The 22,879-nt window shown below is 38.1% G+C and overlaps 2 protein-coding genes across 2 annotated transcripts; one reads left to right on the forward strand and one right to left on the reverse strand.

The window, feature by feature from the left end:
* Positions 1–210: 210 nt before the first annotated feature.
* LOC112845960 (low affinity immunoglobulin gamma Fc region receptor II) lies at positions 211–2,648 on the forward strand. Its single transcript, XM_025905130.1, has 4 exons — positions 211–241; positions 714–971; positions 1,187–1,432; positions 2,167–2,648. Exons 1-4 carry the CDS (start codon positions 211–213, stop codon positions 2,307–2,309), a joined length of 678 nt encoding a protein of 225 aa, XP_025760915.1. The 3' UTR covers positions 2,310–2,648.
* A 3,938-nt stretch (positions 2,649–6,586) lies between these two features.
* On the reverse strand, positions 6,587–9,491 carry LOC109194244 (uncharacterized). Its single transcript, XM_025903083.1, has one exon. It carries the CDS (start codon positions 9,489–9,491, stop codon positions 6,594–6,596), a length of 2,898 nt encoding a protein of 965 aa, XP_025758868.1. The 3' UTR covers positions 6,587–6,593.
* Positions 9,492–22,879: the final 13,388 nt, after the last annotated feature.

Raw genomic sequence — 22,879 nt, forward strand, 5'->3', positions numbered from 1 at the left:
TGAAGGTGACCATGAGAAATTATACATGACTGCAAGTTGCATTGAAAGCATCAGTCTGTATTTTTCTCCTGATCTGTGGGTAACTTGAATGCAACACAGCTTTTTTGAAAACTATTTTTGTTTAGCATCGCTTTAGCTGCAGAAAGAAACCACACAGTAGAACACCCTATGCTGACTGTCAGTTGTCCACACAGTCAGCAGCACAGCATCATGGATGTCACAGCTCCGTACATCAGACTGTGTAAGTGTCTATTTCCACATGAAAAATAATTATCAGCTTATTTATTAATCATTATGGCCACCATTAAATAATAGTAATTATTAAATGCCAAAGATTTAATAATTAATTTGTCTTTACAAATTTGTTGTACAACTTATAAGATGTTAAAATACATTCATCAGCAGCTGTAGGAATCAACAGAATATTTGTAACCTGTAGCTCTTTTAGTCTCTTCAGTGATGAACCTCATGATCCTGCTGTGTGCACATGATCAAAAAGTTGGTGAGTGTCAGAAGTTTCCTCATTGATCTGAACACTGTTCATGGTTTTGTGTTTGTCGGAGCAGACAATGAATGTATGAATAGTAGGAAAAAAAAGTATTTTTAGTGAACATGTAATTTTGCTTTTATTTACTCAAGTGATGTTTTCTCATTGTTTAACAAACAGTACTTTTATTACAAGTCTGAAACTTTCTTTTTTGTCTTTTTCACAGATGCAGTTTCTCTTCGTATGGTTCCAAACAGACTGCAGTTCTTTGAATATGAATCAGTGATATTTTACTGTGAGGATGCTGTTTATTGGGAAGTTGTACATAATTCCAAAGGGAAAATAAACTCATGCAGTCACACCAACCAGGGAAAAGCAGGATCATTGTGCATAATAAAAAGCGTGTATCCAGATGACAGTGGAGAGCGCTGGTGTGAGACTAAAGGAGCAAACAGAAGCGACAGCATCAACATCACTGTTACTGGTAAGTTTGCACCGGGACAACAATTTTTTTCAAATTAGTATATTTTATATATTATATCTATCTATCTATCTATCTATCTATATATATATATATATATATATATATATATATATAATATAGTATATATTATATATATATAAAATATATTTATATTTTATATATATATTTAAGAAATAAATTTCACAGCAACTACATCTCAGATTCTTGTCATTCAGCTGGATCTGTGATCCTGGAGAGTCCTGCTGTTCCTGTGATGGAGGGTGAAGCTGTGACTCTTCGCTGCAGAAACAAAACTGCTTCCTCCAACTTCACCTCTAATTTTTATAAAGATGGAGCTCATGTTCACAGCAGCGCCACAGAAGACATGATAATCCACAGAGTTTCAAAGTCAGATGAGGGACTTTACAAGTGCAACTTCTCAGGAGGTGGACAGTCACCGGAGAGCTGGCTCAGTGTCACAGGTGACAAACAGCAATGTTTAATGTCCACATTACACAAAAATTCCATCAATACAGTAAAAATTCAAGATCTAAAGATGCTGTCAGACAAACTCATGGTGAAAACCATGTTACCAACAATTTACCTACACTGCAGGCCAAATGTTCTTATGTACACCACTTTGTCTTTAAACAGGGGTGAAAATCTTGTAACCATTCATTTTTTTTCATGTGACAAAATCTGCATAATTACATTTTATTAACAATTGCTATAGTGCAAAAATGTAAGCGGACAGTACACATCTACACGGACTATATTTTAAAGATGGTCTCAGATTCTGTGACTTTGACAATAAGGTGGATGACTACTGTAAAGCAACAAGTCTGGGATTTTGGCTGTCTCTGCCACCTTAACTAAAGTAGTCTTTTGTTTAAATAATCATATGTCACATATATCATATATGGATATATTATAAATGAGGATAGTACATAATTAGCCAGAAGAAGGAAGAAGTCACTTGGATGACTGACGAAACATTTCTCCCATTTAAAAAGTTACATCCAGATGAACAGAATCAACCTTTTTGGGATATTTAACCAGAGCAGAGACAGTCATATTCAATCAGTCAGTCGGTCAATTCAGCAACAGTGTATTGAATATTGTTTTATCCAAACTTTATACAAAATGCATTTAACACATTGAAAGTCCACTGTGTCTCACAAAGTAATTTCTATCATCTCTGCAGCCCATCACACAGAGACTGAGACAGACCACTCCTCAGAGCCCAGCTGTCATATTTACCTCATCTTACGAAATGTCTTCACTCTGATGATGGTGGCTCTGCTGCTGCTTTTTGTGGGACTTCTTCACTTTGGGAAACTCGGAGCTACAGCTAACTAATGGTTGCCCAACTATAAATGTCACTGTGACACAAAAGAAAATGATTCAGGCACTGATGAAAAATAGAAAAATCAAAGCTAGAGTTAATATCACATCATGATTCATCTGGATACTCAATGAAGTATTTTGCATGCTGTATTTTTAAACTTTTAGCAGCGGGTGTATGATGTGCTGTGACATCTTTAAGAAGTTAAAACAATAAAAAACAAAATAAAAGTCATATATGTAGAAACATTTTTACGACAACCACCATAATTCTGACAAACATCTGCAAAGTTAAAGTATTGCTACTTGTCTAGTAAGATACTTTCATTTGTGTTTGTTTTTGTGGACAGAAGTGAGAAGTCTCACTTTTATCTGATTGTATTTTATATGCTAAAAATAATAAATACATAAAACAGAGATTTTATCATATACTTAAATAATTGCGTTTGTAATGCAAGGCAACCACATGTTGGGCTGGACAGTAGATAACTTTAAATCATGCTTTTCAGGTGTTTTTTTTTTATTATTCTTTTAAATTGGCTGTTATGCAGTAATTTTAATGGTGCAGCTAACTTGAGATCAAGTTGAGGTTGTGAGTGATTTTAATCGCCCCACAAACTACAATTTGTAAATGTTTCACAATAAATTTTAGCAATCTGCAAACCTTGCTGTTTTCAGAGGGAGAGTGCATTTGTTGTATTTCAGTGATTTATCCTTGGTTATAATGTCACCAGCCACACCAGCATATGTGATCAAAAGTACAAACATGAAGCATGAAAATGCCCATTGAAAGACAAAAGCCCACACTGCTTTCTGCTCTGAAGAACTTATTTGCATTTGGAAAGCTGCTTCCTCTGTCTCACATGCTTGCAAACAGTTATAAAAGTCCTTATAGGTGTCACGACTGCAGTTATTTGTTCACTCAAACATGAAATGTAAAGTTAAAGTTAAAAAACTAAGAGTAAGAGTGAACTTTTAAATCTATGGTCAAGTGCTTTAACTGTGAAAGTTCTTAATAATTATTTATGAAATTGTTGTCATCTTTTTATTTGAGGTTGCCAGAGAAATAACTTTTGAAGAACTTTTGAAGAACTTTTGAAGAACTTTACACTTTACGATCACAGTGTACCCATCTTGTGATGGTTTCTTACAAGAGCTCAAATCTTCTCACACTGGTTTCAATGTCAATTGTATTAAAATGGTCTTCATGGTCACCAGATCTCAGTCCAATAGAACACCTTTCAGATGTGGTGCAAGAGGAGAGTAATATCCCAAAGACGAATAAACATAACAATAATAATAACATTAAGGAGAAGAAAAAGAACTTTATTTATCAAAGGAAAGTCTGATACAGCTCATCCGCGATTTGTATGAAAACTAAAAAGGCTGATGGCTGCAGGGCCGAATGAATTTCTGTGTCTCTCTGTTTTAAATCAGAGAAAGAGAAGAGAATTCCAGTACTGATGTGTTTGTTGTTGGTTTTGTTGGTTAAAGATATTATAAAGTAGTTCATCTGTATTCAGGGACCAGTCTAGTTTGTTTTTAGGGGTCCACCCCACAAACTTGGGGATTTTGGATCTGTAGCCAACACGTCTGTTCAAAAGTTACACTACATTAAAGTGAAGTTTTCAATGGTCATTGTCATAGGAACAACAAATCTTAAACAGATGTGTATTGATACATGCACAGATCCAGAATAGCATTTATTTATCTATAGCAATATTAAATGCCCTGTGACTGAGTGGCTTCAATGATTTTGGTGATTTTCTGAGTGCCTGGGCTAACCCTCCAAGAGGCTTCAAATGTTCACTATTTTTGTGATGTGTTTCTGCACCGTTCACCAAACTGAGCACAGGAAACAGGAACCAGTCAACAAGCTGCATCAAATACAGCATTAGTCTGAACTGGTTTGTTGTTCCGCCCACTGACAGTGAACTGAAACAGCGAGGCTTGACTTGACACAGAAGACACTCAGCTTATTTGGAAACAGCTTTACTAAAACTAGATTATTGAATTGCTTTTAGTAGCAAAGTGACACCTGTGCTCACTACTGTTAAGTTTTTCGTCTACATCAAGACGACATGGAGATCAGTGCTCTCTGCATCAGACTGTGTGAGTACTTTCTCTATTTCTACATCATTAATACATTTAGGTTATTACAGTAGGCTAATGTATTTTTGTGGACTCCATATTAGATGTGGTTATTTTAGTAATTATACATATTTTAGTAACTGAGTAGCTCTTTTATCTTTCTTCAGTGATAAGCATCATGATTCTGCTGGACGTACAGGATGAGAAAGTTGGTGAGAATTATCATATATATCAACTTTAGTTCACATTTTGGAAAAGCAACTAATTTATAGGAAATAGTTAGATTTTTTGTGATATTTTTGCTTCATTTATTTATTTTTTATTCAATAAATAAATGAGTGTAGTATGTTGGTTTAATAGTCTAAAGTGAGTATTTTGTTTTTCTGTGTTTCAGATGCAGTTTCTCTTCGTGTTGTTCCAAACAGATTACAGTTCTTTGAATACGAAACAGTAACATTTCACTGTGAAGGTGTCGATTATTGTGAAGTTGTGCAGAAATTCAAAGGGAAAATAAAATCATGTAACATATCAAATGAGAGAACACCAACAGGATCATCCTGCACGATTAAAAATGTTTATACAGAAGACAGTGGAGAGTACTGGTATGAGACTGGAGAAGGGACAAGAAGCAACATTATCATCCTCTCTGTCACTGGTATATTTTCATCAACATTATTTTCTGAAAAATATTGATTGAATATAATATATAACTATCTATTGCATATCATTTAGCTGGTCCTGTGATCCTGGAGAGTCCTGCTGTTCCTGTGTTAATGGAAGAAACTGTGACTCTGAGCTGCAGAAACAAAACAGCTTTCTCAATCAACTTCACAGCTGATTTCTACAAAGACGGACGTCAGATCCATAGAAGCTCCATAGGAAACATTGTCATCCGCAGAGTTTCAAAGTCAGATGAAGGACTTTACAAGTGTAGCATCTCAGGAGTTGGAGAATCACCAAAGAGCTGGCTGAAAGTCACAGGTGAGACACTGAGATGTTTGAAAATAAGGTTTTAAAATAAGGTGATCTCAATGATATTAAATGTTCTTCATGCAAAGTTAAATCTGTTAAATCTGTTTGTATTAGCGTATTTAAACTACCGACAAGTTTCCAGTGATCAAACCTAAGTTGCAGATTTAAACAACTAAAACTGGTGTGCCAACATTTCCATCGCGTTTTAGAAGCTTTTAAGTTGATTAGTAAGATTTTTAAATGTCATAACAAAGAAACTATAATTAACCTTTGATGATTTACCATTCTTGTCTCATTTAAACATGTCTGTGCTTTCAAACCAGACATGACTAATTCCTCCTCTGCTGCCACACCTTGGATCGTTGCCACCATTTTAGTCAGTGCTCTGTTGGTGGCAGTAGGACTGTATCACTTTGGCAAAGGTTACTGGAAGAGAGGTAATGGAAATTAGTAGTAGTAGTAGTAGCATAAAATCTGCAAAATTATTGTCAGTCAGACAGATGCATTTTAAAATTTATCATCCAAAGATTTTACATAAAAGTGAACTCAAACTGTGAGCTTAAACTGAGAAACTATCTGTGCCTGTTTAACATGTTTCTCTTCTTTTATTTGTTTTTTTTAGAGGCAGGCACAGTGGATGCAGGAGGAGCAACATATGCTTTTGTAAGAAAAATCAGGAAGAGAGGAGGTATTTTATGGAGCAACAATATCACAAAATTAAGACTGTGAAAAAAGGTTTAGCCTCTGTTTACTCATGTGGTGTTGTCTGTAGGTTGGTTAGACATGTATGTAATATTCATAAATGTATAGATGGGAGTGATAATTTTTCAAAACGTCCAGCTCAAATGCAAACCACAATTTTACAGCAGCTCTTTTAAACACGTAATGTATCTCAGACAGCTCGAAATAATTACATGACGTACAAGTTCAGACATGCATTCAGTTTTAAAATTAACTTTACATTGAACACAATTTGTTTCTCTTTTAAACAATAATATTCCGTGAATTAGCATTAATTGTCTCACAAAGTATTTAAATGAAGGACAAAAAATGCAGGATGCAATCAAGAATTTTACCATTTGATCATCCATAAATATTTGATTATAAATAAATACTATAAAGACACATCTCCTGGATGCACTGGTACGCATCTTCAGTGATGTATCCTGGGGTCCTCAGGTGTTTCGGGTCTCACAACATCATACACCCTCGCCCAGGTGACCCAGCCGGGGGTGATCAGGCCCCGACTTGCGTACCAGTAGCTACCCACGGATCAGCCCTCTTGATCCACAGCCACCTTGTGGCTTTCTCTGCCGCTTCACTTACAGCCTGGATGGCCCTCTTCTTGGCTACCCCAGCCATGCCCAGCCGGCCTAGGACTTTGCAGAGTGATCGTGCTGCAAAGCCCCTACAACCCACTTCTATGGGCTCATAGAAAGTCTTCCAGCCCCTTCCCCTACACTCCTGCACTAGTTCCTGGTACTTTCCTCGTTTCCTTTCATTGGCCTCCTCGATCCGCTCTTCCCAGGGCACTGTAAGTTCCAGCATGATCAGCTGTTTTGAGGCCTCAGAAATAATTATCATGTCTGGCCGGAGGGATGTTTTTGCAATGTTCTGAGGGAACTTTAGCTGCTTACCCAGGTCAGCCTGTAGCTGCCAATCAGAGGCTGTGTTGAGGAGGCCGGTTGTTAAATGTGGGCGCGCCTGGGGTTTCTCTCCAGCCTTAATGAAAGAAATTGCCTTCCTCGGAGCATGATGATGCTTGCTGGTGCTGATTCCTGAGGCAATCTTTTCAGCAACTACTCTGAGCACCTGGTCGTGCCGCCAACGATACCGACCATCGGCCAGGGCCCTTGGGCAGCTGCTAAGGAGGTGTTCTAGGGTCCCTCTTCCAGAGCACAGGGGACAGACAGGTGTCTCGCTCTTCCCCCACAGATGGAGGTTTGCTGGGCTTGGCAGAGTGTCGTATACTGCCTGCACTAGGAATCGGATCCGGTGGAAGTCTGCCTGCATGATGTTTGCCCAGGTGACCTTGCGCTGCAAGGTGCTCTCCCACCTTGTCCATGCTCCCTGCTGCTTAAGGCCTACAGCTCTACTTACTCGCTCCTCCTCCACACCTGCTCGGACCTCTTCCTGGAGTAGCTGGTGTCTCTCCTTTCCCTGTGCCCTGCTGACCTGGGCCTTTGAGAAGTACCCCAAGCCTGCTCCCCCTGTTGCTAAGACCCCCACCAGTGCTTTCTGCCTTAGGCGTGACTCTGCCACCTCAACTGCTTTCTCAGCCTTCCACTTTCTTCCTGTCCTTACCTCAATACCTGCCGATGCCACCTTGCAGTCTTTAGAATCTCTGTACTGTAGGGCTTCTCGTGTGCGAGCCACCTTGAACTCTTCTGTGAGGCCACTGAAGGGTAACTGCAAGCTGTTGCTTGCCCCATACAAGGCAGCGCTGGTGAGACTGCGGGGAAGTCCCAGCCACTTACGAAGAAAGCCACTTATCTTCCTTTCCAGGGATTCCACAGTAGTTATTGGAACTGTATAGACAAGCAAGGGCCACAGGATTCGGGGCAGGATGGAATGCTGGTAGATCCAGGCTTTAAATCTTCCAGGCAGGCCGGACTTATCCACCTTAATGAGCCACGCTCCCAGCTCCTCATTTGCCTTCTGAATGGCAGTAGAGTCTTTCAGGCTGGAGTCAAAGAGTTTCCCCAAGCTCTTGACTGGTTGTTCTGTTATGGATGGAATAATGGTTCCTGAGATTGAGAACCGGAACTTGTCTGTCACCTTGCCCTTCTTCAGTACCATCGATCTTGACTTGGACGGTTTAAAACTCATCCTTGCCCATGAGATGAGTCTCTCAAGACCTTGCAAGATCCACCTACACCCTGGGACTGATGATGTTGTAATGGTGAGGTCATCCATATAGGCTCTGATAGGGGGCTGACGAACACCTGACCTTGTTAGTGGCCCTCTGCACTCCACCTCCGCAGCCTTTACCACCATGTTCATTGCAAGGGCAAAGAGCGTAACTGAGATGGTGCAGCCTGTTATTATACCTTTCCCGAGGCGGTGCCAGCCTGAAGTAACTGCCCCAGAAGTGACCCTAAGCCTGAAATTGCTGTAATAGTCCAGGACCAGGTCCTTGATCTTGCTGGGGACATAGTGGAGGTGTAAAGCATGCTCAACCAATTTGTGTGGCATCGACCCATACGCATTAGTCAGGTCCAGCCACAATACAGCTAGGTCGCCTCTGTTCTCATGGGCTTCTCTTATAAGGTGTGTAACTACACCAGTGTGCTCTAGGCAACCAGGGACACCTGGGATCCCCCCCTTCTGAACTGATGGATCAATATAATTGTTTCTAAGGAGAAACTCGGTCAATCTCCGGGAGACAACGCTAAAAAACACCTTACCCTCCACGCTCAGTAGCGAGATGCTCCGAAACTGGTTTATGTTTTTCGAGTCCTCTTCTTTGGGAATCCAGACTCCCTCTGCGTACCTCCACTGATCAGCGACTCTCCCTCTCCGCCATATCACCTTTAAGATCTTCCACAGGTGGCGAAGGAGCTCTGGGCAGCGCTTATAAACAAGGTACGGTACGCCACTGGGACCTGGGGAGGATGCTGAGCGGGCTGCCTTGATGACCTCACACACCTCCTTCAAACTTGGCTCTGTCAACTTGAACTCTACTGATGGTGGGGCAGGGTTGATGAGAGCTTTGTTTGGTCCCAAGTCTTGTTCCCTCAGTGGGTCACTCATGGTCTCATGAAGGAAGTTATTCACCTCCTCTGCTGAGCACTCCAACTGGCCGCTTCGCTTAACCCCAAGCAATTGTTTGGAAAAGCGAAAGGGATCAGCAATAAAAGCTGCACGTTTCCTGGCTCTCTCTCTTCCCCGCCTCCTGTGCCATTCTGCTCTTCGGAGGGTAATCAGCTTCTTCCGCAAGATGTTATGCAGTTCCTCTAAAGCTTGCTTCTCCTCCGCATCAGCCTCCTTAAACTGCTTCTTAAGGCTCCTAAGCTCCTGGCGCAGTCGATGAATCTTCATGGCCCTGCGGTTCATGGTGTAAGGGGTCTTGTTATTACCCTTCTCAGTCAGGCCAAACCTTTCTGAGGCATAGCTGACTATGATGGTGGTCATTGTTTTAAGCCTGCTGTCAGCATCTCTTTTGGCCACAGCTTGTATAATGTTGGAAACATCCTCATCAAACTTCTGCCACTCGCTCCGGCTGCTGGCTGGGGGCCACTTAATCCGCTGTTGTGGAACTACACTGCTTGGATTGGAAGAGTCCGGTGCGTGGAGGGACTGGGCTCTGTGGGGTGCCTCCGGGCCGGGCTCCTCCTGCGTCTCACCAGGTTCGGGACCTGTGCGTTGCACCTCACTCTCCCGCTCCAAACATTTCATTCTAGCCTGATGGACCTTTAGGCCGCGCTGGTTCTTACACAGCATAAAATTGTCTGAAAGTATATATGTACAGTATATGTTGTACAGTAAATGTAAAACATATAGATCAGAACTGTAAAGTATAATATCTTAGCTTAGCACAATAAAAACAATACTAAGAAACTCTTAAGAGAAGCTGATATTCTTGTGGTCAAATCAGAATTATCAGACAGACAGCAGAAACTCATTTGGAAAGTTAAGGTTTTTGTTAGCTCAGTGTTCGATTAGCACCCTTTACATAATGGGCTGATGTTGGAGTGACACAGATTTTCTTTTCTAACCCTGAATGTCAGATTTTCCTAAAAGTTAAGCTTATAGAATAACAGACAGGGATCATTGTGGTTATTGTTCCCCTCACTCCCATTGTCCCTCTCCAAAACAAGATGAAGTTGCATCACCCTCAAGACCTATTTACTACAGCTTAGGCCATGGTGACACTCACCTACAAGGTAAGACTAGTTGTGATTCAAAGGAATTTCCATGATGGCACTGAAACATCAGCAAATAATTTTAAATGATCTTCAACAAATAAATGTTTTATTATGTAAAGTATTTTGGATGCCAACTGATTTAATTCCATCTGTTGTCAAAGCAGAATCAGGAACAAGCACAGAGATGCCCTCAGCAGGTCCCAGCCAACCCATAGCAGAGGATCCCTTCTATTCTACAGTAAATAAGTAAGTAAGACTGGGGACAGGGATGTGTTATGTGCTGCATTCACACAATCTGTGATGGATTATAGAGATCTAAAAGTATATGGAAGATTTATATTTTTTATACATACCACTCATTCACTCACTCCTAGATTTGTGTATGTAAAAAATCAGATTTTACAACACAGGAAAACTGTTTTACACAGAATGTTCTGGGTTTTTTTTTTTTTTTTTTGGAAACTATTCTATAAAGTCATCATCAGTGTGTAATATGCACCATTAAAGTATTTCTTTTTTTCCAATCCTGTTTTTTAATTTTTTCTTCTGCACCTTTTTGTGTGTCTTACAGGTTGCAGAGAGAGATGACTGAAAACATAATCACATCTGAGTGAGAGTAAAAACAAAGAAGTGACCAAATTTTATTACATATTGTTTTGTTTTTATTAATCAAGTTGTACATTGCTGTCTGTAACCGTTACCAGTTTTGTTTGTTCAGAAATAGATACTTACCACTTCCATGTGGTTACAAGTGTATACAGTGAATCAACTTCTAAATAAGTTTAATCACCTTGTTCGATCTTCTTTCCATTTTCACACATGTATGAATGCTATTACAGTAAAAGAGCTGCTGCAGCTTTCAAAGACCCCCACTGTGGTCAACCGCTAACGTCAAAGTGTCACATTACTTTTTTCCAAAACAGACACACTGAGTTTGTGGTGAGCAAATAAAATATAACTGCCAAGTTTGATACTGAGAACGACTTTAACTGAGTTTAAGTGTTGTCTAGTACCCAGACATGAGGTGTCTGGTTTCATGCTGCCACCTGATCTGAAATTCTGCTTTCACACCATCTGAGCAAACAAAAGTAGAAGTCAGCTGCTGAGCGAGGACCGCAGCTCTCAACTCCTGTGGGCTTGGCCTCAGTAGGTTACAGTAGTTTATACTTTGAGAGGCTAAATAAGATTTTTAACATTAATTGCTTTAGCAAAATTTCCTCTCCTCATGCCATGACTCTGTTTTAAATTAAGTTACATAACGATATAAGAAATGTGGAAGTAAATATTGTAAAAAAGTGTGTTATGTGTCATATTATGTGTCTATTATTTAGAGATATAAATACCTAAAAAAATAAAAATGAATTAAATTCACAATTAATTACAAATATATTACAAAAATACACACACTATATGCAGATTGCTGGATAGTGTTTTGTTTTCTTTTTTTTCTTCTTTTTAGCTTCAATCTCACCTGAAAAAATAAAAAAAAAATCTCTACAGCTATACGGGGAACTTGTGATGATGTTTTTTTGTTGTTGTTGTTGTTTTACTCAACCTGTTAATAGTAGTGACTGCTGCATGAGTCAAATCTTTACTCTGGGCTTCGTGATGATATGTTTTTTTATGCGTATGTTAATAAATCACAGTGATAGTTGAAATGATGAATATTAAATGATTACAAGATTTATTTAAAGCAGCATAAGTTTGTCTTTGTCCCCTTTGATAAAAAAACTGAACATTAAAACTAGTTTCAAATACTAAGTGTTGTTTCAGCAGCATAAATGAGCGACACAGTTTATACTGTCTAGTATAAAGACAGCATAAATGCTGAACTGCCAGTGTAAATGGTGCAAATCAGCCACGTTAGCTCATGAAACTACTGACATTCATTTGTGCAAATTCACAAACAGAAGTAAACCTCAGACCAGGGTCAACACAGGTCAGCTGATCACAGCCTGTAGTGAAGAGAGGATAATCTCCTGTATTGCACATACTAAAACGATGTTGTGAGTTGTTATTCTACTCCCAACGCTGAGCCAATATAACCTTATTTAGGGATCCCCACCTGTGAAATCCCAATTTAACCCCTGACTTTCCTCATTTTTAGGTGTCCCTTTATCTGCCATGTGTCCTTTTCACACATGGTTGTAGTGTTTTATTGATAGAAAGTGTGGTTGGTTTGTTTGAACTATTGTACCAAGTGTGAAATAAATAAATAAAATGAAAAAATGAAATGAAATGAAAATGAAATCTAAAATAAAAGTAACAGAAAATAGAGGGGGATTGGGGGGGGGTTCTTACAAAAAAGTCATTGTTTTTTCTCTGAATAAAATAGAATAGATCTTTATTGTCAAACAGAGTTTGGCATCTCCATCTCCACTGGCAGCATGTAGATTTATATTCAAATTGTTTAAGGATAGGAGAAGAAGCTAAAATAGACATATGTATGTATCCTTAAACATAGACATATGTTTAAGGGTACCAATTTAGGGAATGTGTGTAATACACAATAATGTCACTATATACATAGTAACACAGGTGTTTTACAAAAAGATATATACAAGTTATACATACATACATTATGTTGAACCTAAATGATTAAAAAAAATTAGACTGAAGTAAAGTTTGTAGTTTGTACACCATTGTACTAATATAATTTTATTGCAATATAACATGAGGTTCACTTAGCTTGGCACATAAATGTCTGGTAGAAACTTTAGAAGGTAGTTTTTACTATCTTGGTTGAGTGTGTTTCAGATTCTTGTTATACATCTCATCAAGCCAGTTATTCAAGTTGAATAACTGTGTCATTTTATAGATACACAAGTATCTGTATGTCTGCTTAACTACAGAATGTCTGTACTTTTGCCACCGCTGGCTTGGTGTCAAACTACATGTAACCTTTCAGTGCCTGAAGAAAATAAATGTTGTAATGTTTTATGATGCACTACAGATGGCAGAGTTTGACTGCAATGAAGACTGTCAAAGATGCTAAAATACTGAACACATAAACACTTACTGACCTCTTTATCAATTCAAACAAACATTGCACTAGACTTTGTTCCATATTGACATGAAAAGCATCACACAGTTGCCACATCCCAAAGATGCTCCGCTGGATTGAGACATGGTGACTCTAGAGGTCATCTGAGTACAATCAAAAAATTATCATGTGCAAGAAAACAGTTGGACATGATTTGAACTTAATGACATGGTCTGTTATCCTGTTGGAAGCAGCCATCAAATGAATGTAAATGGATAGGCATGATCAGGAACAATACTCACACAGGCTGTGCCATTCAAATGACTAATTAATTATACTTAAGGGTCCAAAGTGTGGTAAGAAACAATCCCTAACAATACTATACCAGTTGCATATCTGACGATCTATGAAAAGACAGGTTTTTTATTATTATTATTACTTACTAAACTCTGATTCTACTAGCAGTGTTACACTGGAATTCAAAAACATCAGAGGAAACAGTTTGTAGTTTGTCCCATTTGTATGTGCCCATGTGAACTATAACCTCAGTTTCCTGTATTAGATGGATTGCTAAGAATGATGAAGGCTTGTTATTAGCCTAATGCAAAATATTTCACATTTTATCTCAACGGTTTTTTTTTCTTTTGTAAGATTAAGTCACTTAGCATTTTTTTTAAAACCAGCACCATGTTTCTCCATTCCCAAGACAAACCCTGAGGCATCAAAAACAAGAACAAGTTCTCAGTGATGTACATAGTACACCAAACTGAGATGTGAAGAGATAACATGTGAAGGTGGGAAACATGAACCAGCATACAAGTTGCACCAAACAGAGCATAACTCTGAACCAGTTTGTTGTTCTGGCCAAGGATGGTGAACTGAAACAGTGAGTTAACTCAGCTTTTTTGGAGAGTTATTTTATAAAACTTGATTATTGCATTGCATTGTCCTAAAAGTCCTAAAAATATTTTATGTTAACATGCATTTATTAGCTAGAAAATACCTCTGTTCACTGCTGTTACACTTCAGTTAACGCTGCCGTTGTCAGTCTGCAGCAAGACACCATGGACGTCAGAGCTCTGTGCATCTATGTGAGTACTTTCCACTTGATGAAAAAAAGTAATAAATGTTGTTGAAATATGATATTTTTGTTTGTTTTAACCTTAAGACACAGGTCCTGTTATAAGATGTGATGATATATTTACTCATATCGGTAAAAGTCAACAAGTGTGTGACGTGGGTGTGGTCTCTGGCCAGCTGCTACATTCATGTCTTATACATGTGTAAAGGATCCAACTTCACAAAGTTGTAGTAAATCTTCTGGGTATACAGAAACAGAAAGGTGAGTCCCAGCTCTTTACTTGTCTATATGAATATCATTAAGCATTTTGGAGTAGAGAGCAATTCAGAAGAAGAGTTGTTGTTGTTTTTTTGTGATTTTTGTGAACCTTGTCCTGTGATGATTAATCAATATATGAGTTTTTGATACACTTAAAAAATATATATTTTACTAGTTCATTATTTCAATACAGCACTGCAGTTTTAGTAGACACATGTACATAACATGTGATATGAATGACTGCTGGTGCACTTTCAACAAAGTTGTTATATCTGTTTGTAGGAAATAACTTTTAAATGCTGCTTAAGATTAGCACTCTAAACTCAAGCTTTCTTTTTTCTTTGTTTCAGATGCAGTTTCTCTTTGTATTGTTCCAAACAGATTGCAGTTCCTTGAATATAAAGCAGTAATATTTCACTTTAAATGAGTTGTTAATTGTAAAGTTGTGCATAAATCCAATGGGAAAATAATTCATGTAACACAACAAACAAAAGAACACCAACATGATCATCCCCCAACATTAAAACTCTTACAAATGACAGCGAAGAGTACTGGTATGAGACTTGAGGAGGGGACAGAAGCAACAGTATCAGCATGTCGGTGCTCTGATACTTTTGCAGAAAGAATATTTAATGATTCATTCTAATTAAAATTTATATTGAAAAAATATCAAATTTTTGTTGTTTCACATGGTTCAGTGATCCTGGAGAGTCCTTCTGTTCCTGTGTTAATGGAAGAAACTGACTCTGAGCTGCAGAAACAAAATTGCTTCCTTTTACCTTCACAGCTGATTTCTATAAAGATGGACATCTCATCAAGCCAAGCCCCAAAACAAACATGAACATGTACAGATTTTCAATACTAGACGAGTGACTTAAAAGTGTAGTGTCATGTATAACTTTGGATTCCCTGCATTTGTTTTTTGGTTTTTTTTGTACATGTTTTCAAAGTACGGGAGTCACTGCACCTTAAATATTGTGACAGGGAAAAATGTGCTAATTAATTGGTTTTGACATGTAATGTTTGTAATCTTGTACATTTTTCTTGCACGTTGCTCTGTCAGTCCACAGAAGTAGATGGTTAAGGCATAACTAAGGTTCAAACAGGTCAGAACAGAGATCTAGTGGTAATATTTCTGTTAATTTTTATTGTTCACTTGTAATGTTTATGAAAAATACTTTGTCTGCCCTATATTTAAGAAATTATTTTATTACAGCAGCTGAAATAATAAGGGAGGGGAAGTATGTTACTGAGCATTTTTCAACAATAGTAGCACAATATTTATTTAAATAGTATTAAGTCACAAGTAGAAAAAACTACACCGTCTGAATGTTTCTTCAGTGTGTATGTGTTATTTATAAATGTGCAGATGCTAGTGATAATTTGAGCTTAGTGAACTTGCGCCCCAAATGTAAACCACATAGGGTGTAAGTATGAAGCACCTCTTTTAGACAGATATACAGATACAGATATATATACTGCATCTACAGTGACAGTGAGGGTTGTGAATTTCCTCACACAGCTTAGAATGATTACATGTCATGAAGTACAACTTCTGACATGCGTTTCATTTTAACAAATTCTTTAATTAAATACATTAATAATATTACTCTTATTTTTGAATAAATATAATAAAAATGATTGAGCACTTAAAAGCATAGATGAAGTTAAACGTTGTTAGTTAAGAAAAAAACAAACAAAAACAAAAACACTGTTAGTAAAAGGTTAAAGACTCAACCAAAGGTGAAATCATGAACAAATAACACATAAGTAAAAAATGTAGTTTCATTTAAATTTTAGTAGTAAATGTTATACTATCATACATACACACAGTAGTGTTAAAGACGATTGCCTCTTCCTGTTTTTTTTATTCTTTAAGTATGTTTGTCACACTAAGATGTTTCAGATCATCAAACAATTTTAAATATTACACAGATCATTGAACACATCCATATTTTACTGTTAAAAGTAAAGTAATCAGGCCAGGGTGTAGCTAGAGAAATTTAACTTAACTTTCCAGAGATGTGATAGGCCTCAGTTAATTTAGGCTCTTCAAAGTTCCACCTCGACAGGACAGGACTCGGCTGTCCATCTGCATCTATAGGACAAAGGTCACTCTTTTGAGGATGCCAATGTTCACATTTTGGACAGAGAAGAGAGATGGTTTGAAAGAGGAGTGAAAGAAGACATCTATGTCCACTGTTAACGACCATCCTACAACAGAGAGGATTATGACAAAGAACCTTCAAAGAGCCACCTTGACACCAACTGTCTGTCATCTATAATCCAGCTTTTAGATCCCTAAGGGACAACTCCCAATAGAGCTTAAATGTGGACTCTCCACCAGGTCTTAGAATTGAAGAAGCTTCTCGGATGAGAGGTGAAACATCTTCAAGAAATTTAAAGAAGTCTTATAAATGATCTATTTGGTAGTTGGTATCTGTCGCCAGTCTTGTTGATGATCTGGCTGAGGTGGGTTTAGGCTTAAGCAGAAAAGCAGTGGGAACAGAGCATCTCCTTGGTAAATCCCACACTTGATGGTGACTTCTGCAATTGGCTTGAAGTTAGCCTCTAGTGTTGTTTGCTTTGTCCATCAGATGAAGACAGGCTGTCCTCTAGACCCACTTACTACATCTTAACCCAGGGTGATGTTCAACTACAAGGTAAGACTTATTGTGATTAAAAGCTATTCCATGCTGACACTGAGATAAAAACAACAGCAGAAACATCACCTAGCAATTTTGTAAGAACTAATCATAAATAAACTAATTTAACTTTCTTATCTAACGTAATGGCAGATTATCAAATTTTTTTTTAATTAAAACCACATCATAACATCCCTGATATTAGTGCCACCCTCATTCTTTATATGCATCTGAGGAAGATGGACTGTCCTTTAGACCCATTTACTACATAGGTCTACCAAGTAGTTTAATTTTATTATCTAATAGTAAATGTCAGATTTTCCAAAAATTGATAATGAAAACCACTAATTACAGTGAATAGCAAACACGGATCGTCACTGTTAGTGTGCTTATCTATCCTTTCACCCCCACTGTTTCTCTCCATCAAATGAAGATGGACTGTCTTTCTAAACCTAAATACTAAAGCACAGCCCAGAGTGACACTCAGATAACAAGGTAAAACTTATTTTCAGTAAAAGCTATTCATTGATGGCATTGAGATTAAGCAACAGCAAACACATTACCTAGCAATCTGTAATGGTCTAAGGCGCAGGTGTCAAACTCCTACAGGTTTTAGATGTGTCCTTGATCCAGCACAGGAGATTAAAAGGGCTAAATTACCTCCTCAACATGTCTTGAAGTTCTCCAGAAGCCTAGTAATGAACTAATCATTTGATTCAGCTGTGTTGACCCAGTATGTTATCTAAAACCTGCAGGACACCTGCCATCTAGGCCTGGAGTTTGACACGTCTGGTCTAAGGTAAACAAGTATTTTATTACATTAAGAAAATGGGCTACCAACTAATTTATTTCCATCTGTTATCAAAGCAGAATCAAAACCCATCACAAAGATCCCCTCACCAAGTATAAACCAACCTACAGCAGAGGATCCCTTTTATTCTGGAACACAGTTGGTAAGGCTGGAGGCAGTTATGCCTTATGTGCTGCATTCAAATAATATGTAACAGATAAATATATTTGGATTTTTATAGTAGACACTCTACATTCAGTTAGACACAGCTAGCTCCCACACGGTTATATTTACATATGAAATTTCAATGCTAATAAAGAAAGAAATACACCGTTACAGCTTGTGTAAGCACACACTGTGGTCAACCACTGTTTTGAAACTGTTGCATTATTTGTTTTTTCTCATACAGACACACTATGTTTGGAGTCAGGACAAAGACCCTGTGAAAGAGTGCTAGAGATTAATGTTAACTAATAATTAAATGCAAAGTGGTGTATAAACAAATAATGACGGAAAAAATGTGACGGAAGAAAAAACAATCAGTGCATCATGGAAAGAACACAGTAGCCTCAATCTGTCACATTGTAACTAAGGGGGGAGTCATTGTCACCTGATCCAGCCCTAACTATATGCTTTATGAAAAACGAAAGGGTGTCTGTCTCCCAAATCCCAACTGGCAGTAGGTAGGTTCCACAGAAGAGGGGCCTGGAAACTGAAGGCTCTCCCTCCTATTCTACTTTAAAATATGTTAGAAATGAAGATAACCAGCAGTCTGAAAGTGAGGTACTCTGTTGGAGTGATATGGTACTATGAGGTCTTTAAGATTAGATGGGGCCTGATTATATAAAGACCTTGTATGTGAGGAGCAGGATTTGGAAATCAATTCTGGATTTAACAGGGAGCCAATGAAGGGAAGCCAAAACAGGAGAAATATGCTCTCTCTTTCTAGTCCCTGTCAGTACTCTTGCTGCAGCATTTTGAATTAACTGAAGACTTTTCAGGAGTTTTTAGGACATCTTGACAACAATGAATTAATCTACTCCCATACAGGAGTAATAGATACATTTAATAGACACAATTACTTTTTCAGCATCACTCTGAGACAGGATATATCTGATTTTAAAGACATTGCACAAATTAATTAAATCAGGAAATTAGAGGTCATCCAGGTCTTAATTTCCCTGATGGTGACCTGAAACACTGAGGCTTGACAACAACAGCAGCATCTCTGCTTCTTTCAAAGCTATTTTTAAATGCCAAGTATTGTTTCAGGAGCATAAATTAGCCACACAGGAAGAGACTTGTTCACAACCAGCAAGACGTCATGGGGGTCAGAGCTTTTTGCATCCAACTCAGTGAGTACTTTCTCCATTATCACATTAACTATTAATTAAAATAAACTTTAAGGATTCTGTTTAAGTTAGTAATGTTATCAAATTACTGTGTTGTTTTAAATGTTTCATGTTGAGAAACCTTAAATATATATATATATATACAGTTAAGCCCATAATTATTCATACCCCTGGCAAATTTTGACTTAAAGTTACTTTTATTCAACTAGCAAGTTATTTTTTGACTGGAAATGACACAGGCGTCTCACAAAAGATAATAAGATGATGTACAAGACGCATCATTGTGGAAAAAAATATTTCTCAGCTTTTATTTACATTTGAGCAAAAAGTATCATGTCCAGAATTATTCATACCCTTTACAAACTGTCACAGTCTCTGGGAAAATCCAAAGTTCCATACCGTTCCAAATAGTCAAAGCTGTTCTAAAGCATCCTAATTACTCTGATTAATTGGAAATAGCTGTTTTGATCAACTCAACAGGTGAAAAACAGCAGCTCTCTGCAGGTGGTCTGTGGACATTCATGGCTAAGACAAAGGAACTCAGTGAGGACCTGCAGCTGTGCATTGTGGCTGCTCACAAGTGAGGAATGGGCTACAAGGCCATATCCAAATGTTTTCAAGTTCCAGTGGCTACAGTGCAAAGTATTATTAAAAAATACAAGATGTTCCGCACTGTGGAAAATCTCAGAGGACGTTGTCGGAAGCCAAAAGTGAAACCTGTGCTGGCCAGGAGAATAGTGAGAGAGGTGAAAAAGAATCCAAGGATCACCACCAAGGCCATTCTGGTGAATCTGGGCTCTGCTGGTGGCAATGTCTCAAGGCAGACAGTCCAACGGACACTGTTGGGTTCCACGGATGCAGACCAAGGAAAACGCCACTTCTCCAGGCACTTCTAAGGCATGCAAAAGCTCATTTGGCCTTTGCAAATGCTCATCTGGACAAAGAAGAAGGTTTCTGGTCTTCAGTGTTATGGTCAGATGAAACAAAAATTGAATTATTTGGTCATAATGATGTTGCCTTCATTTGGCATAAAACTGGAGAAGCCTTCAACCCAAAGAACACCATCCCCACTGTCAAACATGGTGGTGGGAACCTAATGCTTTGGGTGTGTTTTTTAGCCAATGGACCATGGAACCTAATCACAGTAAACAGCACCATGAAAAAAGAGCAATACATGAAAATTCTCAACAACAACATCAGGCAGTCTGCAGAAAAACTTGGCCTTGGGAACCAGTGGACATTTTAGCACGACAATGACCCAAAACATACAGCAAACGTGGTGAAGAAATGGTTAGCAGACAACAACATTAACGTTTTGCAGTGGCCTAGCCAGAGTCCTGACTTGAATCCAATTGAGAATCTGTGGAGGGAGCTAAAGATCAGGGTGATGGCAAGAAGACCCTCCAAACTGAAAGATTTGGAGCTCATTGCTAAAGATGAATGGGCAAAAATGCCTGTGGAGACATGCAAAAAGCTGGTCTGCAATTATAGGAAGCGTTTGATTGCTGTAATAGCCAATAAAGGCTTTTTTCTATTGATTATTGAGAAGGGTATGAATAATTCTGGACATGATACTTTTTGCTAAAATATAAATAAAACCTGAGAAATATTTTTTTCCACAACGATGCCTCTTGTACATCGTCTTATTATCTTTGGGGAGACACCTGTGTCATTTCTGCTCAAAAAAGAACTTGCTCATTGAACAAAAGTAACTTTAAGTCAAAATTCGGCAGGGGTATGAATAATTATGGGCTTAACTGTATATATATATATATACATTAGTGCTGTCAAAATTAACGCGTTAAGGCAAATTAATCCGCCATCATGGTCAAAACGATTAAAATTTTTAACACAATTAATTTGTGTGTGTGTACAATCCTTTGTTTTGTCTTTTCAGTGATGAGTTGGATGATGAAGTTTTTTGCACATGATCAGAGAGTTGGTAAGTAATGGCTAGATAAACTGACATGAACATTTGTCAATTTGTTTTTATCAATTTGTGATTTCTTTTTTTTTATGTCAGTTAGCATCATCCCGCATTTGGTTTTTCAAAAATAAAACTAAATAGATTTTTTTTTTTGTCTCAGATGCAGTTTTTCTTCGTGCCGTTCCAAACAGATCACAGTTCTTTGAATATGAGCCAGTAACTTTTTACTGTGAGGGAGTCTCTCATCATAATGTTTTACATAAGTTGAAAGATAAAATACAATCATGTAGCAACAGCAATAAGAAAACAGCTACAGGATCCTCCTGCACTGTAAACGCTGTTTATGTAGACGACAGTGGAAAGCACTGGTGTGAAACTAGAGAAGGGAAGAGGAGCAACATTATCAACATCACTGTCACTGGTATGTTTGGATTAAGTAAACAATATATTGTCATATTCAAAAACAACTTTTCATTAAAAACATTATGCACATGGGTATTCAGCTGGTTTTGTGATCCTGGAGAGTCCTGCTGTTCCTGTGACGGAGGGAGAAGCTGTGACTCTGAGCTGCAGAAGCAAGATGAATTCCCCCACCTTCACAGCTGATTTCTACAAAGATGGACTCAACATCAGCAGCAGCTCCAGAGGAATTGTGACCATCCACAAAGTTTCAAAATCTGATGAAGGACTTTACAAGTGCAGCATTTCAGGAGCTGAATCACCAGAAAGCTGGCTGAATGTCACAGGTTAGACACTGAAGAGCTGTTTATCATCTCTTTCTGTTTCCCCCCCTGTTTTAATACCAGTAGTATTACAACAATGCATCACTCAGTGACTCTTACATGAGTTTTGTATCAGTCTTAGAAACCACAGGTTCCACCAAACCACAAAAGGTTCCTATTTTTTCAGACAGAATCAGCACAAATTCTAGTCCAATGATTACGGCTCACTTCAGTCTCCTGCTTTGTGTGATTAAACAGATTCTTTCATCACATTCATTGACTCTTCAGAGTGCAGCTGTAATGTTTACCTCATCTTAAGGACTGTGTTCACCATCATGCTGGTGGCTCTGCTGCTGCTGCTGCTGGGTCTACTTCACTATGGGAAAATTGGAGCTACAACAGTTAACTCATGTTCGACTTCATGTAAATGTAACTGTCAGGGCACAGGAAACAAACAAATATAAAAAAAACAGCACAAACAGAAAACAGCAAGTGATTAATATGGGCGTATTGTCAAACTATTCTGAGCATGCCCAATCTTGTCTGAACTCTGAAGGTAAGCAGGGTCGGGCCTGGTTAGTACTTGGATGTGGGACTGCCTGAGAATAGCAGGTGCTGTGGCTGAGGTAGAGTGGATGGAACACCAGTTGGAAGGTTGACGGGTCAATCTGGATAATGTCTGTAAAATACCATGATAACTCTGTTAAACTGTAAAGGAGTCACACTGTTGCTTTTTCTCTATACAGTATATAGACTGTGACACCTGTTACCTGTGATTTAACTGTACTGAAACATTTAATATGCCACCTTGTGTATTTTATTCTTTAATCATACTCATTTCTTATTCATATTTGTTACTGTTCAATATTCTCAGTTAAACTCATCCTCTTTAAAAG

This window comes from Oreochromis niloticus, linkage group LG3 (assembly GCF_001858045.2).
Source record: "Oreochromis niloticus isolate F11D_XX linkage group LG3, O_niloticus_UMD_NMBU, whole genome shotgun sequence".
NCBI lineage: Eukaryota > Metazoa > Chordata > Actinopteri > Cichliformes > Cichlidae > Oreochromis > Oreochromis niloticus.